The 19,255-nt window shown below is 41.5% G+C and overlaps 1 protein-coding gene and 1 long non-coding RNA gene across 6 annotated transcripts; one reads left to right on the top strand and one right to left on the bottom strand.

Moving 5' to 3' along the window:
• The first annotated feature begins 2,055 nt into the window (after window positions 1-2,055).
• LOC106936680 (CTP synthase 1) lies at window positions 2,056-17,092 on the top strand. 4 transcript variants are annotated; one of them, XM_015017820.1, is made up of 19 exons: window positions 7,310-7,609; window positions 8,489-8,495; window positions 9,138-9,319; window positions 9,385-9,555; window positions 10,564-10,664; window positions 10,784-10,900; window positions 11,036-11,119; window positions 13,389-13,469; window positions 13,544-13,695; window positions 13,782-13,914; window positions 14,372-14,460; window positions 14,539-14,633; window positions 14,723-14,785; window positions 14,880-14,923; window positions 15,008-15,104; window positions 15,180-15,235; window positions 16,529-16,625; window positions 16,696-16,840; window positions 16,912-17,092. In XM_015017820.1, the coding sequence occupies exons 3-19, from the start codon at window positions 9,151-9,153 to the stop codon at window positions 16,979-16,981; spliced, it is 1,764 nt and encodes a 587-aa protein (XP_014873306.1). In that variant the 5' UTR covers window positions 7,310-7,609; window positions 8,489-8,495; window positions 9,138-9,150; the 3' UTR covers window positions 16,982-17,092. The 4 variants fall into 4 exon arrangements, with proteins under 4 accessions (XP_014873307.1, XP_014873306.1, XP_014873304.1 ...); XM_015017821.1 differs by lacking the exons at window positions 7,310-7,609; window positions 8,489-8,495 and adding an exon at window positions 2,056-2,070; XM_015017818.1 differs by lacking the exon at window positions 8,489-8,495 and having other exon boundaries at window positions 7,311-7,611.
• Window positions 17,093-17,181: 89 nt separating this feature from the next.
• On the bottom strand, window positions 17,182-18,972 carry LOC106936682 (uncharacterized). Of its 2 annotated transcripts, XR_001422190.1 has the most exons (6): window positions 18,819-18,972; window positions 18,250-18,299; window positions 17,988-18,025; window positions 17,769-17,821; window positions 17,497-17,557; window positions 17,182-17,342 (listed from the first exon to the last, which is right to left on the bottom strand). It is a non-coding gene; the product is annotated as an uncharacterized LOC106936682 (long non-coding RNA). The 2 variants fall into 2 exon arrangements; XR_001422189.1 differs by having other exon boundaries at window positions 17,497-17,821.
• Between the last annotated feature and the right edge of the window lie 283 nt (window positions 18,973-19,255).

The following is a 19,255-nucleotide window of genomic DNA, read 5'->3' as shown; positions in this document are numbered from 1 at the left end:
TTCCGCAATTGTAGGATTGTGTTTTGCAACATTTGCAGGATATAGACAAAGGTTTGTGCACATTTGGCATGGCAGAACTCCTCAAGTTCTGACACTCAGCTTCGCTCTCTCTCTTCTACAGAATGTTCCTTTGCTTTGTTGATGTTCTGCTGCTGGACTCCATTCATCTGCTTCTTCACTCCCAGTGTCTGTTTGGAGAATTCTCAGGTTTACATCCATGAATCCCCTCGGTCCCATGGAACCATCTTCCTGGATTTCCCAAGGCTCCCTCACCTGCCTGTCCACCCTCCAACATTCACCACTCTGAATGTTGGAGGGCTGAATGTTCCACTCCAACATTCACTGCTCTGCAACTACAAGCAGGACTACCTCTCCCCCTCCCCACCACTCCCATCTTCAGCTACTGTGATTATACTCACCTCTTCCTGAAACACCATCTTCTCCTCTGCCAGTAACAAACTTTTTTCACTTCATTATAAAATCGACCTCAATCACCAGATGGCCATCCAGGAACACAACTATTAACTTGGAAGAATCTTCTCACTGTACACATTTACTACTAAACCTTCCAAACTATCTCTGTGTGTCTGTGACTGTAACCTGAGCTAGAGTTTCACTCCTGCTTCTGGGTAAATTTGGTTTGGGTAATTAGATGACTCATGAGGAACAATGACTGGTTAAAGATAGGCACAAGGAGCAAATCAGAGGCTAAGCTTGGAGCGACTGTGTCCCACATCAGCAGCACAGAAAGGATGATGTCAGGAAAACACAAAATCTGATACGCAATCTACCACCCAGCCAGTTTTATGACACTCTAAACAGTTAGGTGCTGTGTGGTTCTGAAGACATCTGAATCTCAAATCAGGAGAAATGTAAGACTCCACCTGACAAAGATAGTGTCATGCAAAAGTACTAATACTGTTCCGTATTTCATCCTGTTCAGCTCACAATCGTCAGAGTATTTTTTATTTATTTCTTTTAGATATTTCTTGCTTCTCACTGTGTTTCTGTGGAGTCCCAAAGTCTTGACCCATTCCAGATTTCAAGACCGTTTTATTTTTTTGTTGTTTTTTTTGTTTGTTTTTTTGGGTTCTTTGGATTAATTTTTTTAAAGACTTTTAGACAATGTTGAATTTGTTTTTGGGTCTTTTATGTTTCACCATTAGGCCAGAGTAATAGACACTTTTAAAAACATCTGAGTTAAATGATGTTTGCAGCAGCATTTATTGTAAACCTTTGCCCATAACAATTATGCCATCCAAGTAGATGTGAAGGATTTCCCACTGGAAATCACACAAAGCAATCGTTTGGATTTTGCCTAAAGTAATGCCTGTCTTAAAACTAACATTTTTAGAACTGAACAAGCATCTGATTGCAAACCACCATTTAGAATTATACCAATTTATCTAAAGGGCAAGAGTGTGTGGCTGGTCTCTGTAGTACAGTTTGTGAAGCGTACCAGCCTCAAAGCCAAGGTTCTGAGGACATTTTCAACAGTCCTAGTCAAGGTTTCCTAAATAAGAAAAAGGACACTATCAAACTGCAGGTTTTTGTCAAGGCTGACCTCACACAGGAACAACCCGACCAAGGATGGTGTGTGTGATATTCTGACTTCCACATGCAGACAAGGATATTTATATGGACAAGATCCTGCAGTGCTGCCTTCATTCTTCATTTCCATTTGTCTCAGTTGGTGACTGCAGGACGACAGATGATTTATGGCTCCTATGACCTGCGCAACACAAATAAACCTTAGATGTTCCACTGACACGTCAGAGGCCAGAGGAATAGGTAATGCCATTAATCACTAAATGAAAGCAGGATAGAGGGATCAGGCTGTATGAGGAGGAAGTGTGGGCCTACAGCTGTGTGCTAGCAGTTCCACACAGCATGAGTTAAATCATCATTGCACCAAAAAAGCTCCACTTTAACAGAAACACTTCAGTGGCAAAATTGTGTTTTTTTGACATTTGCAGAATATCAGCAAAGATTTGCCGATATCCATTTGTAATGTAAACACAGCTAGTGATACCATGGTGCCTAGAAAAATAACAAAGATTTTCAAACAAGGTGAGCAAAAAAAAAAAAAAGACAGAAGACAGGGGTGTCAATTTGTAACCCAGTTTTTCTCAAAAAGAGGTAGGTAGATCTGGTTTGTGATTATCCAGTTAGCTTAGCTACAAACTGTGTTAGCCTCTATTTTTCCAGCATTTATTCATTGAAGGGGAAAGATATTAATATATCTTACTTGTCCCTGTACTTCCTGTCTGAACTGGAGGCTAGACTTTTGGAAACAGCAAGTATCTTACCTTAGCTTAGGGTGAGCAAAAGTGCCCACTTTTCATTATTCTGTCTGAAGCATCCAGAGGATTGGACTGATGAAAATGACTGTTTTTCATAGTTTTTCAGGTCACCAATAGACATTCTTAAATTGACTGCATTTTAGCAATCTTTTCTTTCATTTTTCACCCTCCTGGAGAAGCTGCCTAGTCTATATGGTTGGCTTAGAGTGAACGCTGATGAAGTGCGTAGCGAGGCAGAGTACAGCGGAGACTCAAGCAGATAGCACAAACAACAGGCTGTGCTACGGATACAAAACCAGAGGCTATTACACTTTTCAAAGCATTAAACCTAAAACCAAATTAAAAAATAACTGGTCACAACTTTTTCAACCACAACCTCAAAAGCAGTAACATCAAGAGTAGCCTTCTCCACTGTGTTCATTCTAGCTGTAAATCAATGTATTTAGGTTATTCATCCACTACTTTAGTTTCACTGGGTTTTTTTCTCCATTGTACTTGTCAGGTGTTTCAGTAGGACTTTTGTTGTTTTAAATGTGATTTCTAGATAAACATTTACGTTGACATTAGTGAACATTCAAGTTTCAGATAAAAAAAAATAGAATATCGATAGATTTTATAATCAATGGATATAGAAGCAAAAACATAAGCTAAACTTGGAATGTGATTGTCAGTCTCAAATAGAGTGACTGGTAACACCAACACTTTTGAACCAGGACAGAGAACCTACAGTCAGATCCTCCAATCAGCAGACCCACAATATTCATAGTTTGAATCAACCTATTAGAGACAAAAACAGCACCTTGGTTTCTTTATCTGCAGAAAGGAGAGGATACAGTCTGCAGAGAGAGACATCATCCCCACAGTGTTAGACAAAGTAATCAGCCCCTCCCCCATCCCACCTCCATCCCTCTGCTGTAAGCTCCCACAGCTGCAACACTCATTTCATCCACTAATTGCTTTAGGGCAAGTGACCTTTGGAGATGCTGCTCTCTGTGATTTAAAACCCAAAACAAAGGAAGGCTAACTGTTTATTTCTGTTCTTGTCCGACTGTAGACCTTTGACTTTAAGCCCTGTGTGTTCTACACAGAGTGCTGTGTTTTATATCATCATCATATAATAAAAATAACAATACCTCTGCGTTACCAATGTAGGCGGTCACAGAGCTAAGTTTAGGAGTAGGTGTAAAGTGGGCGGGGCTTTGGGGTGGGGAGGCATTTCTCTTGGGAACCGTGGCTCCACCAAACCACATACTGTTCTTTGTCTTTGCACTTGCCTTTCTAAAATGGTTTCTTTAATGGTTCCATATTTTACTGCAGCCCTGTTGTTATACATCTTAGGATACTGCAGCCTCAATTTCATTGTTGTTGGCTTTTGTATAGAACTACTCAAGATCAGACATTGAGGAATTCTTGGTTCTTATCAAAGTTGGTCACTCAATAAAATCTGTTGGAATTCCTTTAGATAAAATGTTTTTATTATTATTATTATTATTATTATTATTATTATTGATTTTAATAATAAACTGAGCTTGACTTCTCACTAAAACTGGAAAAGATTGCAACTTTGACCACAACATTTTGAAAAATGGTGTCATAAAATCAGTAATTTTAGGCCACAAAAAAAAAAAAATGTCAACATCCTGGAGGGAGAGACTGCTATGTTTAGCTGTGACATTAAGCTGTTCTACTGATTGACTGTAAAATGCACTGAGATCTTTATACAAAAATTTAACTAAAAGTACTTTTTGTACAAATTAGTGTGCAACATCACACTGTCTGATTTCAATGAGCTTCCTAAACCCAAAACCCTATAATATTAATTTTATTATTTTCCAAATTGAATGATATGGTCTCCTTTTTTACATAATTTATCGAATTACAAAAGCAAAGACAATATTTAACCTATAGCTACCTTTAAAAAGTCCAAACCTGCCAGTAAGTCTCAAATGTTTCTCAAAAATGTACATAAATTTATAGCCTGAGAGGTTAAAAAATGAGGCTTACTCATTTTTTACAGCTTTCCATATATTAATTACTGAAACATGAAGTGTGTTGTTTTCTTTAAACAAAGTTGGAAAAAAAAACAAACAAACTGGCATTTCCAAGCATCTGGTCTCCCTGACTGCGGCTCCTGCTCCATCTCTAATAGGAGGAAATGGCTTTTAGTGCGGTAGAGGATCCAGCCCTTCTGTGGGAGTTTAATTCAATCACAGCTCGGGTCAAAAATGAATTAAAACTCTCATTAAGCCCCCTCCCTCCTGTATTCCAGCCTAACAAGTGGAGGTTTGGGTGTTACATGCTCGGCTTTGGAGCTCTGTGAGTCAGCAATCAGTCACCGCTAGTTCCATCATTTTGTTATTTTAATTTGCTCATGCCCACCCACACAGTGGACACAGTGAACCCGGCTGAAGATGAGCCAAGCAATCAGCGGGGCGCTCTTTATGCACGACCTGAACTCACCATGGTACAGCCGAGCCCAGGCGCTGGCCGGACTTCATATTTCACCGAGAACAATGAGGAGAGCGGAAAGCAATCGGCATCACAGGACTGCCGACCTTTCCACACAACACTGTAACTAACCACTTTGAACTGTGGCCATTTATTACAAGGAGCAAAGCAGTGAGAAGTATTGAGCAGTGACTGGAGTAAAGGGAGGAAACGCTGTGTTTTAGCCCCACATCTCTCTGAAGCAGGACCGACTCAGCTTTGCTTTGTCGCCTCTGAACAACGGCTCCCATTATGACTGCAGATACACGGCCCCAGCTGAAAGCCACTCTGTTTGGTGTGATTGAATTAAGACCACTTCAACTTTCACTCTCATAAACCCTGCTAGATATTTTTGATTCTCTTCTAGTAAAAGAAATAATTATACTTCAAAGTGTATCAGGCACTGAACTAAGTGCAGGTAAGAGGCTGGTGGAATCTTTGCAGCTTAAAGCAAACACGTCTTTTTTTATTATCAGTAGACAAAAGGGTTTCATACGTGCCAAATATTCTACTCCCCCCCCCCCACCCATCTCCTCAAAAGGTACTCATCAGAATTCCAAGACAAGAGCTCCCCCTACAGGTTAAAAACAGATGCTGAGTGACGCAGTATAAGGCGTGGGCGGGGCTGGATGGCAGAATTGACAGCGAAATACCGACATCTGGTGGCCAACTGCAAGATCTACAAATAAAAATAAACATCTAATGTGGGATACAGCAACCTTTACAACTTTAAGAGCTTCGGTATGAAGACTCTGTTTACTAAATCAAAGCGTGCATATGTATCAAATTATATATACATACCAACAACTTAAATTTATTATGGGATTTAAAATAATGTATACCCTATAAACATTTTTAGGTTAAACATACACTGGTTTGTAAAAGTATTCACACCATTTGAACCTACTTATAAGGACATCTAGTGCTAGCCTGAAATCCCTCCAAACGGAAACATGGGAGCCACATTATGGTAATATAGACTCATAAACCACATGTCTTGATGCTAAAAATAAATTCAGGGAAGATGAAGACAGACAGACAGAAGGGGGGTCAGAAGGGCTAAGCACGATTGGAACAGGCTGGATTCCTCTCCTGTTTAAAGCCATCTGAGGGAGGAATGTCATTCTGCACATGCTGCACATGCTCAATAACATTCTCAACAGGTAATATGTTCTCATATTATCCAGTTTGGTGGGATACATGCCAAGTTTAGCATGGCCTGACATAACAAACTAAATCACTGTTCTTTTAAAATGAAGAGTATTAATCAGTTAAGTCAAAACATTTCAAGTTAAATGGCTGTTGTGACAACTGTCCATTAATTAAATCTTAATGTTAAGCACCAGGTGTGTCTCACTGTCTTGTAAACATCTCTTCCCTTTTTATGGTGTATTCACTGCACCTTGGAATTCTGAATTAATATCTGAGAATGGTTTCCTACTAAACCAGTGGATTTGTCTGATCAAATTATGCACTGTTAGCAACATGATGTATTTCTCTGCGTTCTATGTACACAAATTCTACAGCAACATGTATTTTGTATTTTGTTTGAGGCTACAAGACTTAATTTAAAAATAAATAAGTTAAAAATAAAACTAAGAAAGTCAAATGTTTTTCACCAACTGAAAATACAGTGTGGCTCATGGTGATAGAAGCTGTCGTTAGAACTCGTTAACTCGGCAACTCACTTGTACATTTCCTTGAACACAGTTCATTTTAGCATCTGGATATATAAAATGGTTAGTCACAGTCTAAGGACGATAATAAAAATACCATAGATGTAGCGACTTCTAAATGTAACACAGTTTAATTAGTGTAATGTCATTCCAAGATCCAAGTTGTAAATTCTGAGGTGAATGGATTATAAGATTTATTCTTCAGGCTCCAATAAATTTGGGGACTGTTACAGAATGAGAATGAACACATGCAATGAGAATGGAATGAGAACCTCTGTTAGGTAAGTAATAAGTACAAGTAACTAAGTCTGCCCTAGTCACTGGAGGAGAAAAGTAACAGCTTAAAAAATGTGCTGCAGCAGCAGCCAGAGGATATTTAATTTTGTCTATTAGAAATTCATTACAGGCCCAAATACAATTATAAAGACTCAGATCAGCTGATTATTTCGATATAAATATAACTGAATTTTGACACTTTAATTTTTTAAATGTGTAACTTTTTAGATTTAGGTAACGCAATCAAAATATGTAAACCAATAGCCACGAATGGACTATTATTCTTTTTCAAATCCAAATAAAAAAATAAAATTCACATCACATGCTAATATTATGTAGTTCCGATATTTTACATTGTCGAGCTTCACCGTTTGTCTCTTCTTTATTACTGTCCGTTATTCAGAGAAACGAGAAGCTAGCAGTGCTGCAAAATCTCGGTCATTCTGCTCCAAAACTTAACCACGTGTTCCTGGCGCTGCTCCTGATTAAACTCATAATTACGCTCCTCTGTTCTGAATAGCTCTCTGACAGCAGACGGCATGTCCGTCTCCTATTTCTACCGGAAGTAAGAACTATAATCGTTTCCACAGTAACCCTACCAGGACAAGTGTTCAGAAAACGTCCTCGTGTAATGTTAGTTTCGAGGTGGCCGTGAAGGCAGCATAGGACTGTCATCAGTGATGTAGCAGCCAGTATCGTGCTTCTAACACGTGTTGAGACAATCTGAGGGGGTCGATGGCTCTATGAGGAGGCACTTTTACGAAAAACGTCAATATTTGGCACGTGAAACTGACTCGCCGGGTAAAGGTTTATTGGGCCTCTGTGTAGCTGTTTATTTCTTAAAGTAGGACGCCATCGTTGAGGATTCGGTAAGTTGAAATGTGATGCAGTCTAGACAGGTTTGTTGGTTAGCTTGTATCAAGTTAGGTTACAATATGTACTTGGGATAAGCATCCGGTTAAAGTAATACAAATATTTCCAAATACGTAAATTGCGTAGGCAATTGTAATTCATACAGTTGATCAAATGTGCTACACCTCTCTTAACACAGCAGAGTTTGTAACGCTGGTGGGAATGATCTGTGTTTTAACTTGCTTCTTAATTTGAAAGCAGTGTACACTGCACTAATTCGTTTGCTAGACTTCAGACGGAGCTATCGTTTTGTCTTCTATGACTTAAACGGTTTTTTCGCAAATGTTTTAGCATTTCTCACTATGTGACGCTATAGAGCTACTGTGAAGCATTGCTAACGTGTACGCTTAGCAAAAAGCTAATTGTACTGGCGGCATTAGGTTGGTCCTGCTGGGATATATTCCTCCACAGGGTTAACTTGGGCGAGCGGTTTGCCTCGTTTTCTTTGTAGTGCGTGACTCTCCGCCCTTCACGACTGCGACGCAAACGTAATCGAGCGCCCCAAGCCTGCCCAGCTTTATGCCGGGAAAATGCTGCATCAATTTAGTTCCTGCGTTATCGACCAGGAATCCGGTAGTTGGTATTTTTTCTTTATCTTTATGGTTAAGCAGCATTATTTTTTGTTTTAGAACGTTTTCCTTGCCTTTATATTGAGCTTTATTTGGTTTTAATTAATTAATTAAACCTTAACCGGCAAGAGAGACTGGGAATAAGTAAAAAAGTTACTTTTCTCAAAACAAACGATTACATCTGAACGAGCAGCAAGATACAACTTATCAAGGCTGTGAAACTTGTTTATGAAGGTCCGCTGTTCTCAACTGTTCCAAATAGCGTATTTTCGTAATATTATTTTGTGCATTATAGTGCACTGTAAAATGCAGCCCTGCACAACAGCAGCAAGTAAAACTGTACAACTCAAAGTTCAGATATTGAATGCTTACCGAGTCCCACCTACTTCATCAGTTAAACACCAGTTTTCAGTCGCTATTGTTAAGCATTACTGTACCTTTACCTCACTAAATCAAAGACATCGTATTTGCTAATTCTTTTGTCCTCAATTTGTGGGGAATAAAGACGCTTAAATACCTTTTGCCTTACGTACTCCAGGAGCATTCAGATATTCATTTACTTATTGGGTGGCAGACTTAAAAAAAAAAAAAAACTTTATAATTTTGTCAAAGCAAATAGCAGAAAACTGAAAGATGCTTTCCTGGTATATTTTAATAGATTGGTATAAAAAATGGTAAATGGATAAAAGTTCTAAATAATTTAATGAAATTAAAGTATATTATTTTAAAAGCAAGTTAGTGCTTCTGAGCTTGAGACGGCGTCCTGAGCAGCATTAACACTCACTTGACCTAATGTCTGCGCAGTCTAATGTTCAATAAACTTACTTTGTGTCGTTGGTGTTGTGTACCAGAGCTTGCCTGATACTTTTAAAGTACCACGTTGGAATGAGAACTGTGTGTTATTCCGTCTCCAGGCAGTAAAGCACCATGATGAAATACATCCTAGTAACGGGCGGCGTCATCTCAGGCATCGGCAAAGGGATCATCGCGAGCAGTGTGGGCACCATCCTCAAGTCCTGCGGCCTGCGTGTGACCGCCATCAAGATTGACCCGTACATCAACATTGACGCCGGAACCTTCTCACCGTACGAGCATGGTACGTCTGCAGGCCCGGCAGTTTACCGCTGTGGCGTACAGTTGTCTCACGTTGTCCGTGTCCAGGTGAAGTGTTTGTGCTGGACGATGGCGGCGAGGTGGATCTGGACCTGGGTAACTACGAACGCTTTCTTGACATCCGGCTCACAAAAGACAACAACCTGACAACTGGGAAGATCTACCAGTCGGTCATCAACAAAGAGAGGAGGGGCGACTACCTGGGCAAGACCGTGCAGGGTAAATGAGTCCAGGGTTAAAACTGCTGCTGTCAATCCATTAAAAATATCTAATCAGACTCTAGTGCTCTCAATAATCACTGTGCCTTACTCTGAAAGCTTAAAATATAAATATGCACACAATCATGGTTCTTGCAGGAATGGGCAAGCCTCTACTTCTGCCCACTCCATCTAATTAGAATTCAAGCAGTTATCTGATTTTTTTTATTTTTGCAGCAGCAGAAAGCAGGTAATGTAGCCTACCAGTACTAAACAGGCAGTAAGAGAAACTTATTCCACTACACATGCATATTGGTAGTAGAAAACTTGTTCAGCTGCTTTTTCAACTGACAGATGAGATGTATTTTATTTTCTAGATATTTTTGTGCCCCAAGCCTTTGTGATGCCGCCCTGGGCAGCTGCCCATAAATCCCATATCAAAAACTGCCACTGTCTGCATGTTTTCAATAAACATATTTAAGAAAATGTTTTATTGTCTCAAGCATATCTGAAGATTTTCAGTTTTCTGTGTTTTTTGTATTCAGGAAGGTTTAAAGAAAGACATTTTTTCTTAAATGTTAATTTAGAAATGTCCCTCTCCATCATTTGCTGAATAACTTGTGCAATGAGGCGACAGTCTCTTGTCCTCAACCGGCTGAGCGACCAGCAGAATTCCTGCATGTGAAACCTGAAACACGTAGACTAAAAATTGTTTAACTTTTGTTGCTGTCGTGAAGAACTTTCACATTTGGCTGTTGTTCTTCGCTCCCTATGTGTCCAGTTCATAATGTTCTTCTGTGAACAAGGTAACCCTCCATGTCAAAAAGACTTTTAGGTATTTTGATTAATCTTTGTTGCGCAATATTGACGCATTGAAATTTTCAGATTAAACAAATGAGTTAACATTGACAGCCCTGGTTAAAACTTCATGTTAACTCCTACCAGTCTGTGGTTATGAAATATTAACATGTTGCTCCTGATCACCATGTTTTACACTACACTAATGTTCCTGCTGCACTTTGTTTTCCAGTGGTGCCACACATTACAGATGCCATCCAGGAGTGGGTGATGAAACAGGCCAAAGTTCCTGTTGACGGGGATGAAACAGAGCCTCAAGTCTGCGTCATAGAGGTAAACTCTGCGATTTGCAGCTTTTGGGTTTTATTGCGGGGACTTGGATAACTGTTTCTGCCTCCGGAGTTAAAAAGCCTGTCGGGAGGGTCAACCCTGATCTCCGTTTGCGTTTGCAGCTTGGAGGAACTGTCGGCGACATTGAGAGCATGCCCTTCATCGAGGCGTTCAGGCAGTTCCAGTTTAAAGTGAAGAGGGAGAACTTCTGCAACATCCACGTCAGTCTGATACCACAGGTAGGATGCAAACCGCTAACCACCTCACGCCATTTCATTAGGAACCCTGCTGCTCACACAACCCACTGCTTCTTCCTCATGCGTGCGTGTGTGTATGTGTGTGTGCGTGTGTGTGTGTGTGTTTGTTGTGGACAGCCCAGTGCAACAGGAGAGCAGAAGACTAAACCAACACAGAACAGCGTGAGAGAGCTGAGGGGCCTGGGCCTTTCTCCTGACCTGGTGAGTTTACAGAAGCATGTCCTCCATTAGAAGAGTCCAGGTTACAGTACAACAGTAGAAGGTTGAAGTTGGGCTGGTGTAAACATTTATTTTAGTAATCTATCAATTATTCTGACAAGTAATTAAGTAAAAATTTTATAAAATAAAACAAAACCAGTTAAAAGTGGATATGCCTGGGGGAAAAGGTTGTTAGGTCAAACTACGTTGTGCTAACAGCACTTAGTATTCATCACATAGGCAGAAGTAAGAGCGTAGTGCAACATAAATAATCAACACATGGCGCTAAAACCTAATTTAACGAAGCTTGGAGGCAGGTAATTTGCCTCGAGGAATCTTAATCAAGGTACTCTATTCATTTGATGAATCATTACAGCTCTGATTTGAAGTTGAACTGGATTTCTTCCTCATTGGTTGTCTGTTTTAATAATGACCCCCAAACTCTCGAAGGCTTTAAAGTCAGAGAGAGTCCAATGTCTCAATGCCGGCTTTCTTTTTTTCCTCCCTTTCTTTTGTTAAAGGGGACATATCATCCAAAATCCATTTTTTTCGGCCCTTAAACACATTCTGTTGTAAACTTGGAGTCTCTTGAACTGCAGAAGAGTTTAATTTAGTCTCTCCTGGTGCAGCGTAGATATCTTTATATTCTGTTTCAGTCATATTTTTTCAATTTATTCCGTTTTCTCTATTCCCTGTTATGTTTTTCAAACTATTACAGTATATTAGGGCTGTAGTGATACAATAATCTCACGATACGATACACGGTATTCTGCTCAAGATACGATATATATTGCAATATTCAGCAAACGGTACAATTCAATACACTTGCGATTTTCTGAAAGATTTTAGAGGGACAGAGTGATTTTGGTGACATTTTGTGACTGTTATAGAGTTGGACTGAATTAATTTAACTGAAAACTGATTAAAAGCACCAACTACACAATACCTGGCTCTGGTTGGACATGGACAAAGACTTAAAGTCGACAGCTGGACAAAATGAATCAAAGAAGTGGTGAGAAAACATGTTTCTTTTAATTGAACCAGTACAAACTGTAGCTTACATCCATTTGTAAAGTAAATAAAGTGCACCAAGTACCTGCTCTGAATAGTTTGATACCTTTTTAACCTTGACACTTAACATCTGAAGGAATCACTCTAAGCCTGATGACCTAATCACTCTCGCGGCAAAGCAAGCAGTGAGTGAGCAAGGTGACAGTTGGATGTTACGATACTTGCGGATGAATATCGATTTTTTTTTCTAGGAAAGAGAATATAGATATATATCGCAAAATCGATATTATTACACAGCCCTACAGTATATTATATATATATATATATATATATATATATATATATATATATATATATATATATTCAGAGAAAAGGGCATTACTACAGGAATTAGTATACCACATACCACAAGTCACATCTGCGTGACACAGATAAAGATGAAGGAAAACTAGCACAAAATAAGTAGTGCATAATGATGAACAAGGCATTCAGTCCACCTCCTACATGATTTATTAATATTTTCTTAACATAACCGAGTGAGCCAAAACACGTATACATGAAGTGAAAAGATAAATGAATAAAATTAATAAGAACAGAGTGAATGGTGAAGGGTGTTATTTACACTATTTGCTGTGTAACTGCCAAACAAGGTTAAGGACTTCCAGCTAACCAGTTTCACAAATCTGCCATTTTTATTTCTGGCAGCAATTTTGTCGTTCAAGTCCAATGATGCCGAAGCTACTAGTGGATAAGTCAGAATGTTGGGTTGATTGGTAGATTGACTCCCAGCAGTCCAGCTTGATGGATTTGAGTGGTCAATTCCATCTTATCAATGGACTACAGAAGCCAGACTAATGCAAAAAAATGTTTTTCACTAAAAATCAAATTCCTATAAGCAGGAAATTCAATTAATCTCTAAAATTGATTTATTGCCTTGTGTTCATGTCAAAGAACAACATGGCCATCGAGACATGGCCGTAAATTTTCATAATGATGTCCCATGACTGAAACCTCCAACGTTACATGAACAGTTGAAGCGTTGTAGACCAGCGGTGCTGATTCAGGATGACAGCAGGTTCTTCATTAACAGTCATTTAGTCAGAGCAAAAACAGCAGGTCCAACACTGACACGGACGTTTTAGAGATAAAAGGTCAACCAGTGTGACTGAACCAGCTCTGGATGAGCTTCTCTAGCATTCAGTTGTAGTCTAATCCTTTCTGAGGACGTCCAGCCTCATCTCCGCTGTTCCACCTCTTCCAGATCATGTGCCGTTGCACCACCGCTCTGGAGAATTCAGTGAAAGAGAAGATCTCCATGTTCTGCCATGTAGAGCCTCAACAGGTAGGTGGAGCGCTACGGCCTGAGTCTCTGTGTTCCTCTACGGTTCTAAACCTCTCCTGTCTCCGTCTCTGCAGGTCATCTGCGTCCATGACGTCTCGTCCATTTACAGAGTCCCCCTTCTGCTGGAGGATCAGGGCGTGGTGGGCTACCTGAGCAGCCGACTCAACATGCCCATCGAGACCAAGTCCAGGACCATGCTCACCAAGTGGAAGGAGATGTCAGACAGGTGGGCAGTGGGGGGTTCTGGAGGAGTCTGGGTCACTGTTCCTCAGTGAGTCGGGTGGTATGCTGATGCTGATGGTGTGGTTGCAGGTCCGACAGACTGCTGGAGCAGTGTTCCATAGCTCTGGTGGGGAAGTACACCAAGTTCTCAGATTCCTATGCTTCGGTTATTAAGGCTCTGGAACATTCTGCTCTGGCCATCAGCCACAGACTGGAGGTTAAGGTGAGCCTGTCATCACATGAGGCTGATGTGTTCACTTAAAGTTTAGATGTTTGCACTGGTTGGCTCAAATGCATGGATATCATGAAGCTTACTGTATTCAAACACACTAGTGAGGATAGTTTAATCTTTAGTCAGAAAAGTTTCCTCTCACTCCTGTGCTGCGTTCCAGCTAGTTGGGAAGTTGGAACTCTGAGCTGGGTTCAGGTTGATCGTCCCAGTTCTGACTACAGCTGGATCGCAGCATCAGATTGATGTTGAGGTGAACATGGCGCCCCATTTTGGCTCCAAGTTCGTAGGAATTGGTCAAGGATCAAAAGTCAAATCAAATAAAGTATATTTGATTGAATTGGATTTTCCTAGAGCCTGCTGTAAAACATCTCACACAGCCCCTCATTGTTGCACCTGATATTTCAATCCCAGCCTGGACTGTTGTCTAAATGGCGCCTCTTGTTTTCAGTACATTGATTCGGCGTCTCTGGAGCCAGCCACCCTGCAGGAGGAACCAGTGAAGTACCACGACGCATGGCAGAAACTCTGCAGTGCTGAGTGAGTTTCCTGTTTCATCTGCAGTCCACACAGCTTCCAAGTTTAAAGGACGCACATTTAACGTCCTCCTGTGTTTAGTGGCGTTCTTGTTCCGGGGGGTTTCGGTGTTAGAGGAACTGAGGGGAAGATTCACGCCATCAACTGGGCAAGGAAGCAGAGGAAACCCTTCCTAGGTGAGAGGTCACTGACTGACTGGACCATCCTGTGTCGCTGATTTATTAGAACCAAACGCATTGAACTCTGACTGGTTGTTCCTCTGCAGGCGTCTGTCTTGGAATGCAGCTGGCTGTGTGTGAATATGCCAGGAACGTGCTGGGCTGGCCAGGTATGACTGGTGGTGTCACATTTTATAAAGTCAAACTTTTAACCAACCTAGATGGCAACTAACCCAATAAGCTCTCATTCTATGTGACTTGTAGATGCTAACTCCACTGAGTTCGACCCAGAGTCAAAACATCCTGTGGTGGGTCTTCCTCCTGTTCAGCAGTAATCTCTGGCTGCCTCGCCTCCTGTGAATAGGACTAATTGTTGGCTGTCATGTTCTCAGGTGATCGACATGCCAGAGCACAACCCTGGGCAGATGGGCGGAACCATGAGGCTGGGGAAGAGGCGGACCATTTTCAAAACCAGCAACAGCATTATGCGTAGGGAGCCTCTAATTACTCGTTGTCGGGTAGCTGATTATTGCTGCTGTTGCTAATGACTGCTCTGTCTTCTAGGGAAACTTTATGGAGACGCAGAATATGTGGAGGAGAGGCACAGACATCGCTTTGAGGTAAAAACCACAGCAGTTTTATTGTACTATGTCTTTTCTATGAGGTGGAGTAGCTGTTTGGCCTTTACCAGCTGCTGTACTCTGGTGGTCAGCTGGCTGAAAGAAGGCTAAAGGTGCATTCACACCAGCCCTGTTTGCTTAGATCGTCCAGTTGGTTTGGGGAGGTGTGAATGTGTAACCAAACTCTGATGAAAACCAAAAAAGTGAACTCTGGTCCGCCAACAAACCTACATGTGGGTTTGGTTGAAGTGAACTCTGGGGTGGTTCTAATGTATAAGTGGACCGCTCCAAAGCAGGAAGTGAGCTTCAGTGCAGAGCATTCTGGGTAAATGACAAGCAATGCAAATGTGCCAGTCTAGTGCTAGCAGGAGAAATGGCTCAATGTCTTTTACCAAAGACGAAAGAAAAATTCTGCAGCTGCTAGTACCTGATGCCACTCTGTTTTTGTTTACGCTGTACTCGGTGTCTTCACTGATCGGAACGTCTAGTTGTTGCACCATTGGTTCTTGGTGCAGCGCCACCACAGGTAAGGAGGTAAGTTTTGGTTAACTACACCACCTGAAAATGTAACAAATGTTACAATTATGGTCTCCAGTCAAGCAGAGTTTACCAGACTTTCAAGGGTGACACCCTTATGCTACATCCACACAGTAGATCTTGATGCTCAATTCTGATTTATTTATTTATTTTTTTGTCATGGTTGTTCATGCTGCTGCCTCAATTCAACCGCAGTCAGACTTCTGCTTGAACAGTTTGACCTCAAAGCAACCCACGTGCAGAAGATTGTAGATGACACACTGCTTATGGAAGTAATGTTGGAAGGAGCCTTTTATGGATCAGTTTTAATTATTCAGAGACAACTGTATTCTCACAACATCGTAAGACAAAGGGAGCTGATAGAAAATGTAGGCGATGGCCTTTTATAGAGCACTGCTTCTGTAGAGAAGTCTGGTTGTGGAGTTGGAGCCAGGACTGGAGGGATTGTGATATGCTTCACTGACAGACTGCTTTCATACTTGCATAATTTTCAGCCATAGTTTCCATCCAGATTTACCACGTCTGGCTTATTCTGACACACGTCTCGCATCGGTGACATAAGTCGGATAAAATGCGACTTTTGTCTTTGAACGTTGAAATTGCAGACACTTTGAGCAATCTGAATGGTCAGGTGGAAACTTGCCCAATCTGGAAACACTGTCTATAAACAGAATAGACAGTTTAATAGAGTGATATTCTATTAAATAAGCACTTAAATTGCCCATTAGTTTTGACAGTACACTGTCTTGTTTTAAGGTAAACCCTGAGCTAAAGAGTCACTTTGAAGACAAAGGCTTCCACTTCGTTGGACAGGATGTGGAAGGAGAGCGGATGGAGATCATAGAACTTGACGGTAAAACCTAAAACTTGTTGGGTCAGCTCCAGCTGTCTGGTTCCAGGTTCTAATAGCTTGGGTCTTCCAGATCACCCGTACTTCGTTGGAGTGCAGTACCACCCAGAGTTCACGTCTCGGCCCATCAAGCCGTCTCCTCCGTACCTGGGTCTGCTGCTGGCAGCTGCAGGGAAGCTCCAGGGTTATCTACAGAAAGGCTGCCGGCTGTCTCTGCGGTAACCCCACAACTTTTCTGCTCATTTGAAAGGAAAAATAAGCTTGCATTCTGAAAGTGTGTTGTTTCCAGGGACGTGTACAGCGACAGGAGTGGCAGCAGCACCCCGGACTCTGAAATAGAGATTCCCACTTGTTACTGATCCTGCATGAATTTCAATACTGGCTGTGCTGTGAGCTGTGGCAGCTGCTTTTAGTGTGAACTCTGTATGAATTGGTCAATAAACTCATCCAGTACTGGAGTGATTCACCTGTCCTCCTGTGGCCTTACTGTAAATATTGCTACACATGTTTCTGTACATCTTTAAAGCATGTAGAGATTCAAATAAATGGACATATTAAGTATTTTCAGTGGTTTTTATTCCAACCCAACAGCTGACAGTTTTACAGCATCAGTTTCACAATCATTTGTCATGGATTCTTTGCACACATTCTCATCAAGCAGCAGCTTTCTGAACTCCTGGCCTGCAGCTGGTCTCCATGGTGATCTTCTCACACCAACATCTGAAACAGTCATTTTTAGTTTTGGTAAACAGTATCATCTAAATGCACTAATCATCAAGTCTGATCTCAGTCCCATATCCGCAAGCTTCATCCAACAGTCTGCTCACTTTAGAGTCATCATAGACCAGACATTACGTTAGGGTTTGGTTCATACCTTTAGAGGGCAGAGCTAGCGCTCACTTCCCAGTCAACCTGTACACCAACATTTACCCCTTCTGAAAAAGAGTGAAGAAGAGTCAGTGGTTCTGACCCGTCTACTGACCTGTAGGACGGTTGAGTGGCTGCTGGAGGCAGAGGGGCCTCAGCAGTCAAAGACCACCCAATGTTCTCGCATGCATTTGGAGAACCATGAGCCACATGTAGCTCAGATCCTTAGGATAGCATGCTGCTGTGTTAGCCAAAGGCTGCAGAGCTGAGAAACATTACCTGGATCGTACAGTCTCCATCCAGTTCATGTCCATGTCACCCAGGGTCATCACCTAAACACAAACCACTTAGATCAGCTTTTTAATAAATCACACTTCCATGTGTTTTGTGAGACTTAAGGCTCAGTAAACAAAAACTCAGTCAGATCAATACTCAGTGAGGGCAAGTTTATCATCACAGCCTGGACTGTCAGCCAGAGCAGCTGGTTCTGGGGCTCACCTGGACCTGCATGTGGTTCCCCCAGCGCTGACCGAGACCTGATCAGAACGGAAATATGACGTCACAATCTGACCTCTACACATACCATGTGTCCTTTCCCTAAATGTTGCTGGAGCAGTTACTATTCAACTGAACAGCGACCGTCGGTGAAAGATTTCATCTGGGCTTCCTGTTGACCGGCCGCTGCTACAGCAGAGCACGACCGGCTTCGATAGGAGCCTGAGTGTTGGACCGGGTTGAGCGACTGCCGTGCAGAACGTACCTGCGTCCTGGGTTCAGATCCATAACTGCAGAGACGGCAAAGACTGGAAGCTGCAGGTAGAGCACAACCGTCAGATCAGGCTAGTTCCACATGCTAATCCTGACGATTACAGCAACACTGCAGATAAACTTTGAATTTAACGACTTAAACTGAAGGTGTGCTGAGGATTGGTAATGAATAAGGGGTTTTGGTCGGGTACCGGAACTGGTAAACGGATCTGGTTGTTGCACGGCAGGGAAAATGAGTGAAGCACGACACCTCCTCGCGTGAGGAATGAGCAGGCCGGAGCACGTGGGTCAATGTTAGCAGTCATGCTATAGCTAACTTTAAATTAGCTACGCTAAACATGTCTAATCTCTGTTCAGACCTCGATTGCAATATTTATAAATACAGATGAGAATAAAACTTTAAAATGCAACACACTCTACAACAGTGAGGTAGCTTCTTCTGCTAGCTCTACCCATCTTGTTCATTAGCTAGCCGCCTGCGCTCAACAGTTAAACACACTTAATCAACTAGTTGCTTTTTAAAGTTCAGTATAATGTTAGCTAAACTCAACAAGGTCTTACCAGATCTACAGAACCGCTGCTGCTTCTTCTTCTGATTTTACTACTGCACTACTTCTTTCGGGAGATTCTCAAGAAGAAGGAAACGCGCCACCTCCTCTGCTTTTATACAGGCTGTAGTCTCTAACTGATTGGTCTTTGTAGGTCACATGACCCAGAGGCATCATGGGATATGTGTTTTTCTTTGAATTTATCAAATAGCTGTCTTCCTGAAGGTACCTGCTAATCACACCAGTGAAACGAATAGTTTGGGCGCAGGGATACCTACGCACCAGTTGAATTAACTTATAATATTAGTTGTTGACAGAATTAGGGGAATAAACAAAGCTAAAGCTGTGTCAGATAGTCAAGTTCCATTACTTGATCTACTACTTAGAATATCATATTGTTCCACCTATATCATAAGAACAGTTTTAATCTATTTGTCTGGATTCCTGCTC

This window comes from Poecilia latipinna, unplaced genomic scaffold (assembly GCF_001443285.1).
Source record: "Poecilia latipinna isolate Pla-1442-1.1 unplaced genomic scaffold, P_latipinna-1.0 Scaffold2195, whole genome shotgun sequence".
In the NCBI taxonomy this organism is placed as follows: domain Eukaryota; kingdom Metazoa; phylum Chordata; class Actinopteri; order Cyprinodontiformes; family Poeciliidae; genus Poecilia; species Poecilia latipinna.
This window is presented reverse-complemented; position numbering and strand designations above follow the sequence as displayed.